Source organism: Symphalangus syndactylus, chromosome 21, assembly GCF_028878055.3.
Source record: "Symphalangus syndactylus isolate Jambi chromosome 21, NHGRI_mSymSyn1-v2.1_pri, whole genome shotgun sequence".
NCBI lineage: Eukaryota > Metazoa > Chordata > Mammalia > Primates > Hylobatidae > Symphalangus > Symphalangus syndactylus.
Window position 1 is genome coordinate 25,147,528 of NC_072443.2, and position 16,757 is coordinate 25,164,284.

Here is a 16,757-nt window from a genome sequence, read left to right on the forward strand (position 1 = left end):
AGGTTCAGCTAAGGAAGCACAAAGAAAGGAGCATTGAACCCATGAAGAACAAACATTGGACCTAAAGGGGAAGTCTCAAAGAGCATGGATTCCATCACTTTTCTCCAAAAACCCTGGTCAACCTTTTGCCATCCCCTCCTTCCCAGAGAAGGAAGGGTCATAGCTCTAAGAACAGGGAAAGGAATTCTAAGGAGGCCACAGAGGCAACCCTGCAGAATGATCTGAGCATCTTCTTCCCCTATGTTCTCACTTCTCCTTTCCTCTTTCAAAGGCAAGTCCTCCCTCTTCACTGTCAGCCTACTTCCTTCTTCTCCTGTTAGCATTTTCCCCCTAATTTTTAAAAACAGTCTTTCTAATTCCTCCTCACAATGCAAAATCCTCTCACATCACTTCATTATTGTTGTTAGATGAATTATGTATGAAACATAGTTATTTATTGTGGTAGGAAAATTATGAAAAACTTGGTACTACAGCAAATTGATGATTATTTTCCTTTAAAATGTTGTGCTGGAGTATTTTCTAATATGACAGTTCTTTCAGGAGACACTTTTGTTTGATAACCTAGACAATTTACAGTTCTATAAAGTTTAAGACTAAATTGTAAAAAACTATTATTAAGTAATTTTTTTTTTGGCCTGGTAGGAAAAATATCTCTAAAGTTATATTTTTACCACCCTCCAGGGCGTTAACCAATTTTGTATGTAACTTAGTAATCTGTTCCCAATTAACTATATGAATTTCTCTTTTTCAGCTACTCTAGAAACAAGCTCTCTCTCTCTCTCTCTTTTTAAAGCTAACTCCCTCATTAATGAATTACGTAAAACCTCAACAAGTACTAACAAACAGCACTTGTCTGGGAATTAGGCTTTTTCTCCATCAACCTTTCCACAAGCAAAAAAGAGGAGACTTCTTGGAACACAGGGCAGAAAGACAGAAAATAAATAAGTATGAGTTGATGTGTGGACATTTTCTTAACTAGTCTTTTGGAGAAATAACATCAGAATATAACATTTTAAACCAAATAAAAATACTCCTCTAGACTTCAACTCAGGTTTCTCTAACTAAAAGCTAACAGTTTGTAAGTGCTGATAATGTGATAGGTATTTTACATGCTTTATCTCATTTAATTTTCATAATAACCTGATGAAAGATATTTTAGCTTCAGAATATTGTTGAGGACACAAGCCCTTAGAGCAGTTAAAAGACTTCCTTTAGATTTCATAAGATGTACTATGTGGCAGAGTCATAATTTCAACACAGATCTGTCCAACTCCAGTCCCTACATTCTGAACTAGTATGCTACCCTCTCAGTAGCTTCTATTAAACTATTACCCAAAAAAGTAATTATGAGGACAGCTCAATACCAGTCATCACTCTGGCTTCCAGCCAGTCTCTGCAGCACATCCATCATAGGCAGTAAGTACCCATCAAGTCACACCAAGATCCCTCCAGAGGAAAGGAGAATACTATCTTCCAAGAGACAAACCACTCAAGACAGACGTGCAGTAAAAGTAATTCACCACTTTCAGACATTCCACAGCAGAAAACTATTCTCAAAACAAAGCATAAAAATAAATTAATGAAAAATTGAATAAAATTTAAAATAATGTGCTTCTTCCTCTGAACTGATATATTCTCATCTATTTCTTTATTTTAGCCTTCGTTGTTTTGTACAAAGATTTCGTTCACGGTGAAGGTGTCTCAGTCTCTCCTTGAGTTTCTATCCCCAGTGCTCAGCTTGGTACCTAGCACAGAGAGGTACCCAGTGCCTACTGGATGAGCAGAAATATATACTTGTCTGAAGGTAGAAAGAAAACCACAGCACAATCAAGGTATTTACATAGCTAAAGGAAAGTATCAACATAGTAAGGATGATATCATAGAGTCTAGGAAAAAAGAAATTAGTCAGCTAATTTATGTTACTAGTTAGTGGAAAGCTTCTGACCAGTATATCGGGAGTTCCTTGTGAAACAGATCCCTAGATTGGAGATGGCTACAATAAGCTATCATGGCTAGATGATACTGGCTGCTGGGATCATACAACTTCCTCTTTTTGATTTCAAGCTTGTAAAAGAAACTTTTGATTAAAACTCCCTACAGATTTTCTTATGAGGAAAGAATGCATGAGCCAGTCAATGCTGTAATAATTGATTGGTCTGTTGGCACATATATTTCTCATTTTTAAATAGATCAATTGGCATCCTAGAGAATTCATTGTCTTTTATGGTTTGGTAAGCATGAATGGTCTCAAGAGACTTCTCTTTCCTGGGAGCACTGGTCTGGACCTGGCCTGGCCTACATGGCACAGATCACACACCCTGGACTGCAGGGAAAACCATAAAGGTGACACTCCCACCTGCCATACAAGGAAGCAGCCAGGCCTCTTTGATGTTCCTGTCTTACTCTGAGTGACTTCAATACTGTTTTACTCCCAGATATAAAAGGATACCTCTTCTAATGCAGTGGTTCAGGGCCCTTAAAAGTAGTAACTGAGCACTTTGACACCCTGTTGCTTAAGTAGTAAAAACATCTGCTTGTCTCTAGAACTTCCCTCAATCCTCTAAGCAATTAAAGTATTTCAATTTTGCACATCTGAGTATGTTGATTCATAGGTAATTCCCAATATTATTTATAAAGAAATCAATTCAGTAAAATATGCTAAAATATCGAATGATGGTTCCAAGATAGAATAAAACAATAAGAAGGTCACCTACTGATCAGAACTCACCACACCATATTCCCTCTTGCTCTTTATGAGCTTTCAGTCATTCTGATAGACTGGCAGACCATAGGCACCTGCTCTGGTTCTGGATCTTTGCATATACATTTCCTTCTCTCTGCAATTCCTCCCAGCCCTTATATCTTCCACATACACATGTACACACACATACAGATACCTTCTTCACCTGGCTATTTCTATTTTACTTCAGCTTAGCTATCATCTCCCAGGGAAACTTTTTAACATGAAGACGTGGTTGGTGCTCATGTTCTATCTCCCCACCCTATATAGGCACAATTACCTTTTCGCTCTATGTCCCCAGCATCTAGCACAATGCCTGGCTCATAGCAGTTCAATACATACTTGTGAAAATAATGAAGAAACAAATGGTCAATTTTGTTCCCTAATACAGGCAGATAAGACAATTGAATTTATGCCACTTAAACAACAGTACATGATATGCCTGACTTAATCTGAAGCATCTTCAGACTCTAAATATAACAGAGCAATTTTTAACCCTAAAGAACATTCATATTAGCTTCATATATTTGTATCTTCTGGTTAATCATTTTAGAGACATTGTTTCCTGGCCACAGCCCAGCTCTGTGAGGATGTGCATGCTCTTCCAAGTCTTAGCGTGATGGACCATATCTACCTCTCCAGAAAGGTGAGTTTCTTTTTTGGATTTTTGCACAACCTATTAAACTTACTTCTAGTGTAAACAGGACTATATAAAAAACTATAAGAAAAAAAGAAAAAGAAGGAGGAGGAAAGGCTATGTCAGTTAGCACTTCAGTTGGTTCTTAGGCTATGCAGAAAATCAGACAAGGAGAGTCAAGCATTTACTGGGAGCCTACCATGTGCCTTGCATGACTTTTAAATATGATATGGAAAAGATCAAGAGAAATGTTCCTGGATCAAGAAAGCTATGCAAATCAGGCAGTCTGGAATAGATTACTGGTGTTACTCCTTATTGGCAAAATATTTGCCTCCCAATGTTTCCATTGGACATCTAAATATAATACTTCTATTATAATCTACCTTGTCTAGTACAGATAAGTTCATTAAAGAAGATAAAATGCCTCAGAGAGATGTTATAATTTGTTACCATGTTTTTGTCCTGGAAAGGGAACTCAAATAAGTGCTTGAGATACCAGAAAACCATCTATTTTGAGGGCCAAGAACATCACTGTGACTCAGAATAGACTGAGTTCTGGCATAGTAATGGGGTACAAATATATCTCAGGATGAGGTACAGAATAAAAGAAAACCAAGAGGCCAAGGAAATACATGAGAAGCAGAATACACATTGGTAGATAAAATAGTATGTGATTGAAGAAAGCTGTGCTGGCTCTCCATACTCAGCAACTCCAAGTTAACTAACCACAACTGGATCATCATCTTTCATCTTCTGAACTGGACTCATGCAGCTGCTACACAGAGGAGAGTTTCTGTGTCTGACAGCTATTCACAAAGACATCAATCACGTGGAGGTAAAGTTTACCCTTTCTTATTCTCTCTCCTCAGATGCCCTGATTGGCTGTTTGATGCATATATTTTTTAAAAATTAAAAATAGTGCTATCACATTTCATCAAGATCAACCAAAATAAGGATATTTTGGAGAAACTCAGACATCTCTTCTTTTATAGCTTCTTCTAGGAAGAAGATACATACTGAAAAAGCCTGAAGCTAAATATGTAAATTGGGTATACCAGATGGATATGTTGTTGATTCACTTCAAATGCATATTACTAAATTAACAAAATGAGTACATATTTCCAAAGACATCAATCATGTAGAGGTGAAGTTTACCCTTTCTTATTCTCTCCCCTCAGATGCCCTGATTGGCTGTTTGATGCATATATTTTTTAAAAATTAAAAATAGTGCTATCACATTTCATCAAGATCAACTAAAATAAGGATATTTTGGAAACTCAGACATCTCTTCTTTTATAGCTTCTTTTAGGAAGGAGATACATACTGAAAAAGCCTGAAGCTAAATATATAAATTGGGTATACCAGATAGATATGTTGTTGATTCACTTCAAATGCATATTACTAAATTAAAATAATGAGTACATTTTAAAAGAGGTACACAGCAAATAAAAAAAACTTCATGTGCATACAAATGCTTATGAAGAGAGAGAGAAAGAGACAGAAACGGTATGTTATATATCTTATAGACTATTTCTGTGCTATACATTCATTTATTCACAGCTCAGAATATAAGTACACCCAAAAGCTACAAATAAATTTTATCAGCTGGTTAATTCCTGACAATGCTGAATAATTTTGAAAACTGTACCTAGGTTAGCAATTCTGGGTGACATCAGTAATATGGCTGACTAGAAACACCTAGCACTCATCCCCATACTACAAGAAAGGATCAAAGCAACCACAAAAATAAACAATGAGAGAAGAAATAAGGAACGAAGAATATACAAAACAACTAGAAAAAAACAACAAAATGGCAGATGTTCTCTACTGTGAATTATAACCTTGAAGTTAAAATGGGTTAAATTCTCCATTTAAAATATATAGACTGGCTGAAAGGAAAACCAAAAAAAGACAAATTATATGCTGCTTACAAGAAACTTACATGACCTATAAAGACATATAAAGATCTAGAGTGAAGGGATAGAAACATATATCCCACACAAACAGAAACCAAAAGCAAGTGGGAGTAACCATGCTCAGACAAAACAGACTTCAAGTCCAAAGTTGAAAAAAGAGACAAAGAAGGACATTATATAATAATAAAGGAATCCATTCAGCAAGAAAATATAACAATTATAAATATACCTGCACCCAAAATGGAGCACCAAGACATATAAAGCAACTATTATTAGATCTAAATGGACAGATAGACCCCAATACAATAACAGTTGAGGACTTCAACACCCCATTATCTCCCTAGAAAAAATCATCTAGAAAGAAAAATCAACAAAGGAACACCAGATTTAAACTGCACCACAGACCAAGTGGCCCTCACAGACATTTACAGAACATTTCACTGAACAGATGCACAGCTGCAGAATACACACTGTTTTCATCAGCACATGGAATATTTTCCCTGACTAACCATATGTTAGGACACAGAACAAGTCTCAAAAAAATTTTTTTATCAAAATTATATCAAGTATCTTATCTGACCACAATGGAATTATACTAGAAATCAAAACAAGAGACAAATTTAAAGCTATACAAATAAAGGAAAGTTAAACAATATGCTCCTAAATGATCAATGGGTGAATAAATTTAAAATAAAAACAAAATATTCCTTGTAACAAATGAAAATAGAAACACAACATACCAAAACCTGTGGGACATAGCAAAAGCAGTAGTAAGAGGCAAGTTTATAGCAATAAATGTCTACATCAAACAACTAAAAAGATTTCAAATAAACAACTTAACAATGCATCTCAAAGAACTAGAAAAGCAAAAACAAACCAAACCAAAAAATTAGTAGCAGGAAAGAAATAATAAAGATCAGAGCAGAAATAAAAGACATGGAGACCAAAATAAATATACAAAAGATTAACAAAACAAACAGTTGATTTTTTGAAAAGATAAAAATCAACAAACCATTAGCTAGACTAATGGTCTATAGCATTCTACCATTACTCAAAGCAATCTACAGATTCAAAAAAAAAAAAGAGAGGACCCAAATAAATAAAATCAGAAATGAAAAAGGAGACATCACATCAAATACCACAGAAATGGAAAGGATAATTAGAGACTACTATGAATAACCATATGCCAATAAATTTGAAAACCTACTGGAAATAAATTCCTGAACACATATAACCTACCAAAATTGAATCAAAAAGAAACTGAGCAAACCAACAACAAGTAACAAGATTAAATCAGTAACAAAAAGTCTACTGAAAAAGAAAAGTCCAGGACTGGATGGCTTCACCACTGAATTCTACTGAACCTTTAAAGAAGAATGAATACCAATTCTTCTGAAATTATTCCAAAAAATTAAAGCAGAAAAATTTTATTATTCCAAAACGAGACACGTACCTGACAAAAATTGAAAATTACAGGGTGAAATCTCTGATGAACACAGATACAAAAATCCTCAACAAAATATTAGCAAATCAAATCCAATAGCCCCTCAAAAAGATAATACACCATGACCAAGCAGGATTTATCCCAGGAATGCAAGGATTGTTCACCATATGCAGATCAATACGGATGATACATCACATCAGCAGAATGAAGTATAAAAACCCTATGATCATCATAATGATGCAGAAAAACTATTTAATAAAATTCAACATGCCTTCATGATTAAAACCCTCAAAAAATTAGGTAGAGGAAAAGCACCTCAATACAATAACGTCCACATATGAAAATGCCACAGCTAACATCATACTTCATGGGAAAAAGTTGGAAGCATTTCCTCCAAGAACTGGAACAAGGCAAGAATGCCCACTTTTACCACTCCTGTTCAACATAGTACCAGAAGTCCTAGCCAGAGCAATCAAGCAAAAGAAATAAATAAAAGGCATACAAATTGGAAAAGAGGAAGTCAAATTATCCCTGCTTGCTGATCATGTGATCTTACACTGAGAAAAACCCAAAGCCTCCATTAAAAAAAACTCCTAGATTTGATGAATGAATTTAGTAAGGTTGCAGGATACAAAATCAACTTACAAAAATCCAGTGGCATTCCTATACACAAGTAACAATCTAGCTGAGAAAAAAAAAAGGCAATCCCATTTACAATAGCTACAAGAAAAATAAAATACGTAAAAATAAATTTAACCAAGCAGGTGAAAGACCTCTGCAAGAAAAACTACAAAACACTGATGAAAGAAATTGAAAGGTATATAAAAATATGGAAAAACATCCCATTCTCCTGGATCAGAAGAATTACAATGGTTACAATGACCATACTACCCAAAGCAATCTACAGATTTGAAGCAATCCTAATCAAAATACCAATGACATTCTTCACAGAAATAGAAAAAAAGTCTTTTTTTTTTTTTTTTTTTTTTTTTTTTGAGACGGAGTCTTTCTCTGTCCCCCAGGCTGGAGTGCAGTGGCGCGATCTCGGCTCACCGCAACCTCCACCTCCTGGGTTCATGCCATTCTCCTGCCTCAGCCTCCCGAGTAGCTGGGAATACAGGCGCCCGCCAACACACCTGGCTAATTTTTTGTGTTTTTAGTAGAGACGGGGTTTCACCGTGTTAGCCAGGATGGTCTCGATCTCCTGACCTCGTGATCCGCCCGCCTCGGCCTCCCAAAGTGCTGGGATTACAGGCTTGAGCCACCGTGCCCAGCGAAGAAAAGTCTTAAAATTTGTATGGAACCACAAAAGACCCCAGATAGCCAAAGCAATCCTGAGAAAAAATAACAAAGCTGATGATATGTATCTATATGTATACTAGACATCAAATATAGTACAAAGCTGTAGTCATCAAAACAGCCTGGTACTAGCAATAAAAACAGGCACACGGATCAATGGAACAGAATAGAGAATCCAGAAATCAATCCATATCTACAACCAATTGATTTTTGGCAAAAGTGTCAAGAACATATACTGCAGGAAGGACACTCTCTTCAATGAATGGTGCTGGGAAAACTGTATATCTATATGCAGAAGAATGAAACTAGAACTTTCAGCTCTCACTCTACACAAAAAATCCACTCAAAACGGACCAAAGACCTAAATGTCAGACTTAAAAACACTATTAAATACTAGAAGAAAACATTGGGGAAACACTTCAGGACATTGGTCTTGAAAAAGATTTTATGAATAAGACCTCAGAGGCATAGGCAACAAAAGCAAAAATAAACAAATGGAATTATATTAAACTAAAAAGCTTCTGCACAGCAAAGGAAACAATCAACAGAGTGAAAAGGTAATCTGCAGTATGAGAGAAAATATTTGCAAACTATTTATCTGACATGGGATCAATATCCAGAATATAGAAGAAACTCAAATATCTCCACAGCAAAATAACAAACAATCCAATTTAAAAATGTGCAAATGATCTGAATAGACATTTCTCAAAAGAAAACATAGAAATGGCCAAAAAATATATTTTAAAATGCTCAACATTTTCATCAACAGGGATATGCAAATCAAAACCAAAACGAAGTATCATTTCATGCCAGTTAGGATAGCTATTATTAAAAAGACAAAAAATAGCAAATGCTAGTGAGTTCCAGAGAAAAGGGGACTCTTACATACTTCTGGTGGGAATGTAAACTTCTATAGCCACTATGGAAAACAATATGGAGGTTCCTCAGAAAACTACAAATGGAACTACCATATGATCCAGCAATGCCACTACTGGGCATTTATCCAAAGGAAAGGAAATTAGTATATCAAAGAGATATCCACACACCCATGTTTATTTATTTCAGCACTACTCACAACAGCCAAGATATGGGGTCAACCTGGGTGTCCAACAACAGATGAATGAATTAAGAAAATGTGGTATACATATGCAACCAAGTAGTTTAACTTCCAAATGCATTTTAAAACATTTTTTCTTTTTTCCTTTCTTCCCAGTCTCAAGTTGTAACCTTGAAACAAACTGTAGGAGCCTTTTCCCCCTTAGTTTTAAAATATAGCCCTGAAACATACTTTGAAACTTAACTCCCTCCTACCATCTCCCATCATGTACTCCTTTACCCCATGCACATTTATTAAACTGCATGCTTATATCTAATTATATGCTTACTTAGAAGTTCCAGGGGCTAATCTTGAGACAGACCAAGCATGGAGACTCAGCTGCAAAATTCCAGAGATTATCTCAAGACAGTTAGTCAACAACCCAGCCATTGTTGAGATGATGCCAGCTGTGCTCCTGTGAACCATGGCTTGAGATAAGCCACTGGAACAAGACATGCAGACCTTGTACCCAGCATCCCTCCTGCATGCCTCCCATTCCAAGTTTCCTTTTTTAATCCCCTCTTCCCAGCCTGAAGTTTGAATCATTTCTGGAGGTTAAGCTGGCTGCTTCCCCCACTGCTAGCTTTGGAAATAAAGTAACTTTCCTTTCACTGCACATTGTCCTTGCTACTGGCTTTGCAAGCAGTGAGCAGCCAAGCCTCCACTCAGTTACACATACACAGTGGAATACTATTCGGCCATAAAAAAGGAAATCCTGTGATTCACAGCAACACGCATGGACTGGAGGACATTATGTTAAGTGAAATAAGCCAGGAACATAAAATTAAACAGCCTGTGAGCTAAATCCAGCCTACTACCCAAGAGTTACTGAATTTTACATTTTTTAATAGTTGAAAAAATCAAAAAAAGAACAATATTTTGTGACATGTGAAAATTATATAAAATTCAATGTCCATAAAGTGAAACATAGCAAAGCTCATTAGATTACAATATATTGTCTATGTCTACTTTTACCTGATAGTGGCAGAATTGAGTAGTTGCAACAGAGACTATATGGCCTAAAAAGTTTAAATTATTGGCTACCTGACTCTTAATAGAAAAGTTTGACAAACCCTGATCTGAAAACGTCAGACAGTGATATTGGAAGTGATGTAAGATTGGAGTTATGCTCCCCTGGACCTACGGTCTGCCATATTTACTAAACTATCTCCCAATTCAATGGACATTAGAGAAAGTGCCAAAAAGTACCTGTCATTTTCCTTGGGGGACCTGAAAACAAAAATTGAAAATATTAAACAGAGTTTGAGACAGTTATTATTGTCACATCATTCACCAAAGTGCAAGTTCTTTATGTAATTCCTCTGAATTTCTTTGAAATGCTTCCTTAAATAAAAATGCTTGCACAGTATCAAATACTGACAAATTCCTATAGATTAAAGGAAGTGAGCAAAGGTGAAAAAAGCATTTTATTTTAAAGCCATGGTCTTTACTTTCTTCTAAATTTTAAAAATACTTTAAAATAATTCACATATGGTTATTTCTTCATAAAGAAACTTTTTTCAGTAAATCAGCAGAGTTCTCCAGTTGTTGGCTTTAACAAAATTGGGAACCTCCTTTTTTGGGATACATGTTATGCAGTATTAAAATCAGATGGTACACTGTAAAGTAGTAAGGGTATAGGTAAATGTCAGGACTGACTAATCCACAGGATACTGCACAACCTTTAATATTTATTATTTTATGTAGCAGATGCTTAAATAGAACTTTCCATGTGTCAGGAACGGTGCTAAGCATTTTACAAAAATTGATCTAATCTTCATTCAGATTTATTAGTATCCTCATAATATAGGTATAGAAACCACAGAACAAAGAAGATAAATAAGTTGCTGATGGTATTTCAAAAGCATTTTTTAATAAAGCAAGATTAAGGTAAATTGTCTTTTTTATACAAATGAGAAGTTAAATCCTGGAAATACACCCAAAAGCATCCAGCCAGAAGTGCAATGGCAGGATCTGAAGCCGGACAAGTTGGCTCCAAAGACTGTGTTGCCCTTCATGTGCTGCCAAATAAGGGAGGTCTTCAAAGGCCTTACATTCTCAGATTCTCATCTGAGCATACAACCGGAGGCAGCATCCTGTTTGAAAACTGCTGAAGTTGAATGGGGGCAACTGGTCATGATATGAGACTAGGTAAGTAGGACAGCTTCAAATATTTGGTCTCTTTCCACTAAGCCTGCATCACTAACTAGCTAAACAACACTGGGAAAATTATTTAAATTCCCTGTGCTCTGGTTTCCTTATTGGAAAATATGAGCATAGTAACTATCTCATAGCATTGATGTTGGAATTAAATAGCGTGTGTTAAATAGAATTAAATAGTGTTTACATATGTATATATAAAGCCTGGCACACTGTAAATGCTATATAAGTGCTTGCTGTTATTTCTGGTAGACTCAGAAGTTTTGTCAAGAACAAGCCAAAGTTGAGATGGATAACATCTAAACTTGGGCTAGAGCATCACCTAAATCATGGCATTGAGTCTAGCATGAAGGTTCAGAGCAAGAAAAGCTATAAAGTCAGCTGCTCTGTTTCAAAATTCCTCCTCCACCCCAGTTTACAAACTCTTGACTTTGGGCTAATACTTCATTCCTTTAAACCTGTTTCCTCCTCTTAAAAATGAGTATTAATAATATCTATCCTGAGAGGGCTGAAGATTAAGTGAGCTCAGCAATGTGGCATACCCCAATACAAAGTATTCACTCAGTAAATGTTCACAAGTGTTACACTGTGAGTCTTAAGCAGGGAATAAATGTCTTTAAAAGAGGTGTCTGGTTTACTCAGAACTGTTATGTTTAAAACAAGGACTAATGCATCCCTTCCAGAGTGGCCTCATACCAAGATGTCAAAATCACCACACTGACAAGTTTTAGGAAAACACTGGGGCCACATCTCGTCTGCCTTCAGGCTCCTATCAGTGCCAAATAAGACCTACGTAACTTTTCAGCAGCAAGCTGGGGACATGAATTCCTGAATTCTTAACCTAGCCAATTTTAGACCTACTATATCTCTTTGAGTTATTTTTTGGTCTTTTTCTAACTCAATTTTCTCACCTGAAAAACTAACATCAAGAATACTAATTTACCAGAAATAGCATTGAGTTACAGCATTCAAATCATTTATTATTAGAATATATATGATAAATATAATGGACATTCCATTCAGAATAAAGAATGCTACTGAAAATGTGCATATTTAGATAAGTCTATTTACCTAAATTCAAGTACACGAATTTCCTTGTAGCCTGGTAACCCAGTAAATGCATTTTCAACCTGTTAAAAGTACAAATAAAAATGATAACTATGTAAAAATATGGAAAAATATATAGAAAACAATGCTTTTAAGAGTAGAATAAAAAGTACACTGTTCACAAATATTAGAAGCTTATACACTTACCTAGGCATACCCAGGTCAGAAAGTGAAAGAAAAAATTTACCTAAACACTGGCACATTTTTCTTTTTCATTTTGTCTTTTAAGGTTTTAATGTGCTTTAATATTAATTTTTTCCAAATTATAAAAAGCATACTCCTTGTTGGCAAAGCACTGTTTTTCCCTTATGTGACGAAATGTGAAAAAAAAATTGTTTCAAAAGAAGCTGTAATAGCATTTTATTTTATTTTATTCTATTTTATTTTTTTTTTTTTTTTTTTTTGAGACGGAGTTTCACTCTGCCACCCAGGCTGGAGCGCAGTGGTGCGATCTTGGCTCACTGCAAACTCCACTTCCAGGTTCAAGCAATTGTCCTGCCTCAGCCTCCCGAGCAGCTGGAATTAGGAATTATAGGTGTGCGCCACCATGCCCGGCTAATTTTGTATTTTTACTAGAGACGGGTTTTCACCATGTTGGCCAGGCTGGTCTCGAATTCCTGACCTCAGGTGATCCACCTGCCTCAGCCTTCCGAAGTGCTAGGATTACAGGCCTGTAATGGCATTTTTAAATGTTATTCTTTGAATTTGAAATCTGGCCACAGCACACACACACTGAAAAACAGTCTAGTGTTTGTTTTCTGTAAGTGTGAAACTGGCTGCTGGCATCTTTTTCCTGTTCCTACAATGAAAGAGAACCACAAACACACTCAACACCCAGACGAGAGGCCTTGTGGTCAGGTAACTCCGCTGGTCAAAAGACCAATTCATGAGCATCACATCTGCAGGAGCCAGTTTCATTACTGAGTCTTTAAAATCTAGCCATGTAACTCCAAATGAGCTTACTGACCGGAGGTGTAAAATGGTATGCTAGATTGGACTAAAGATGTAAAAATAATCAGGTTGAGGGGGGTGGATCACGAGGTCAGGAGATGGAGACCATCCTGGCTAACACGGTGAAACCCCGTCTCTACTAAAAATACAAAAAATTAGCCGGGCTTGTTGGTGGGTGCCTGTAGTCCCAGCTACGCGGGAGGCTGAGGCAGGAGAATGGCGTGAACCCGGAAGATGGAGGTTGCAGTGAGCCAAGATCACGCCACTGCACTCCAGCCTGGGCGACATGCTCCGTCTCAGAAAAAATAATAATAATCAAGTTAGGCACAAATGCATATTTTAACAAAAATAACCATTTAATCTGTAACATTTCAGAAGGTGACAACCTCACCAGATGGGTCATGATGGGGCCAACATCAGAACAAAGGAAATAAATTAATGGACCTTGGCAACATCTCTGGGCATCTGCTTTTAACCAAGTCCTCATATGAGGAGAGTGGGATTTTTAAAAAATCTTGGTTCACTGAAGATCTTTACGCCTTAAGAATAAAGATCCAAAGCCAAAGAATGAAACTCTTTGGCTATAGTAATGTGCCCTGTTTTACTCTCTGAAAGGAAATAAAAAACTGTTAAAATTCTTGTAGAGCGGTGGGGAGGGGTAGAAGACACAGGACTAGAAATCAGAAGGCTGAGGGTTAGTCTCAGCTCTGTTTCTGCTGGCAGAGTGTCCATGCACAGGCATTCTTTTTTCAGAACTAATACTTCCCTGCCCACCTACCATATTGATTTTAAGATTAAAAGAAATGTACCTAAAAGCACTCCATTAACTGAAAAATGCTGTACAACTGTATGTTATCATTACTACTAAACCCATCTTAGCATAGGCTTTGCAATCTCTGGAGTCTAAACATGTATAGGTATCCAGTTGCATTAAGTCATTCGACTTCAACATTGATATTAATAGTCAGTAAAATTTATTGAGGACTGCAATATGTGTGGTGCTTTGCTTTACTTCAAATCTCTGTGACAATCCCAAGAGATAATATATTATTCCTGTTTTATGGATGAGAAAATGGAGATTATAAGATATTAACTAACTTGGCCAAGGTCACACATTTGGTAAGTGACTGAATCAGAATGTATTCAATCCCAGATCTCTCTAACACCGAAGCCCATATTCTTCCCATTGAATTACACTGCCCCTGCCTCATGATAAATGTGCTTTAGAATTGGGACCAAGACTGGGAAAACTAAGGTTCATTGTAACTTCTACCTTGAATTAAAAGGAAGGGAACTCTGTAGAAGAAGGAGTACTTTGAAAGGCAGTAGGAGACCTGATTTTCATTTCTGTTCCTAGAGAGACTGAATGACAATGAACAAGTTATTTGGCCTCCTGAGCCTCATCTGTAAAATAGAGATGCTTGTCTACATGACTGCTGTGAGCAAACAAATAGAAAGTCGCCTGTGAGCACAAGGCACTATGTGAGGATCACACCAGCACTGCCCTCAGGCACCAACACTCCCAGGCCCATCACACTGACCTTCCCCTCTCTGATGTTGTACTTCATGTTATCCCAAGCCTATCATGCCCCCACTTCTTATCCTTTTACACACACACACACACACACACACACACACACACACACACACACACACAGATTAATAGCTCCTAAACCTCATCCCCTCCAAGCAGGCTTTCTTCTCCCTGTGTGTCTTCCAGTGATACCCAGAGAAGCTGAGGGAAAAATTCGTGTGATGGTGTCCTAAAGGGAGGGAGCTGGAGGATCCCCTTCAGTTTGAGACATGATCCCCTGCCTCTGCTGTTTCATGCAAAGTGACTATTGGTAGATATTTCATTCCAGGTAAGGGGACAGGGAGTACAGAGATAGGCCAGAGAAGGAGGTGTTCCATGGTAGGCCCAGAACCTTCAACACTCTCTAATCACCTCAATAGCTACCTACCTCATCAAGTCCTTGATGAAGATATTTTTCAGAGTGTTTATCGGACTTCTTTAAATCTGCAGTCGTTCCATGCAATTGTTTACCTAAACACTAAGCTGTATTAAAAGTTCCTTAATCAAAGGACAGAGAAAACCAGACAGCCAGCCCAAGACACTCTTTGATGCCAGGTGGCCACTGGCCTGGCTGACATTTCTTCCACATACCATACAGCCTTGCAACTTGGCCACACCACTAGGAAAATGATTTGTCTGGCCTCCCCTTCCCACATCTGATGGCTACAATAGTGCTTTGGCTGAGAGATGCACATTTTTATTTCTCATCTGGACACAGTATCGGGGAAGAAAATTAATCTAAGGTAATGGAATTGATAAACTTGGCTAAAGAGAACTACATCAAGAAGGAATGAGAAAAAATAAACAGGAAGGAATGATGTGCCCTGTCATCTGACAGACAGGGGTAGATAAGCATTCAATATCTTACTGCACAAAAGCAAAGGCAAACTAGATGGGGACTATGGGTCATTTTTGACTGAAAAAATCTTGAGTTTAAGTCCTATATAGAATTTTCCCAGAAAGTGAAGTTATAGGATGGTCTAATCCACAGTTCTTTAAAGAAATCCCTTCTTAAAAATACCTCCAACCAAGGATAGGAGAAACATTTATTTTTCACTGGATGCCCTTTTATGCTTCTAAATTTTGTACCAGTTATTACCTATGTGTTAACTATTCAAAAATTTTCAATTAAAAGTACTAAAGATGAAATTAAAAGACATTAAAGTAATGTTCCCTTAAGAAAAACAATACAGTGTGTGTAGTTTCTTACAGAAGCTTATTTCTCCAAATATTTTCAAGTCAAAACCATGCCACAGAACACATTCTTCCTTGGCTGTGCAGTAAAAGTTGGAAATTGCATTTATTTTTTAGCAGATGGCAAGATTTTTCTTTCTGTGAAAGAATTCATCTGTCCTATGACTTTTCACAGAGTTTTCTGAAGAAATGGCTAAGTAACCACTCCAGGAACCAAGTAGACAAACAACTTGAAACCTAAACCTATCTTTAAACAGTGTTGTGAATATGAGAAACTAACATAGCAGGCATACTGTCTCGTTTGTTTTTGTTTTAATCACCCACCTCTGAAATAAATTCTTCTTCAAGGTGCTGGTGGTGAAAGCTGGAGGAATCCTGTAGTTCTTCCCTGTACTGCTTCCCCAAAAGGTGGATACTGAATTCTGCAATCTGTTCAGCTGCTGGTTTTGTGGCTTCTTCTATCACATTCTCAATTTCATTGCTAATCTGGATTTTTAGAGAAAGAACAATAAATGTCAAGGCTTATTCATTCAATCAACAAACATTTATTGATTGTTTCAGTGTGTCAGAACTGTGCTAAAGGCAGCTTCTGAAGATAACCTTATTATTTCGTATTTGACTTTGGAACAAATTGGGTAGA

General features: G+C 36.8%; 1 protein-coding gene across 1 annotated transcript in view; it reads right to left on the reverse strand.

The window, feature by feature from the left end:
* Positions 1 to 16,757, reverse strand: part of IMPG2 (interphotoreceptor matrix proteoglycan 2) — a 101,048-nt gene that overhangs the window by 36,440 nt on the left and 47,851 nt on the right. The window contains exons 7-9 of the mRNA XM_055259840.2: positions 16,442 to 16,603; positions 12,364 to 12,422; positions 10,342 to 10,362 (exon numbers count right to left, since the gene is read on the reverse strand). Coding sequence (XP_055115815.2) covers positions 10,342 to 10,362; positions 12,364 to 12,422; positions 16,442 to 16,603 — 242 coding nt within the window. The remainder of the gene's footprint in view (positions 1 to 10,341; positions 10,363 to 12,363; positions 12,423 to 16,441; positions 16,604 to 16,757) is intronic.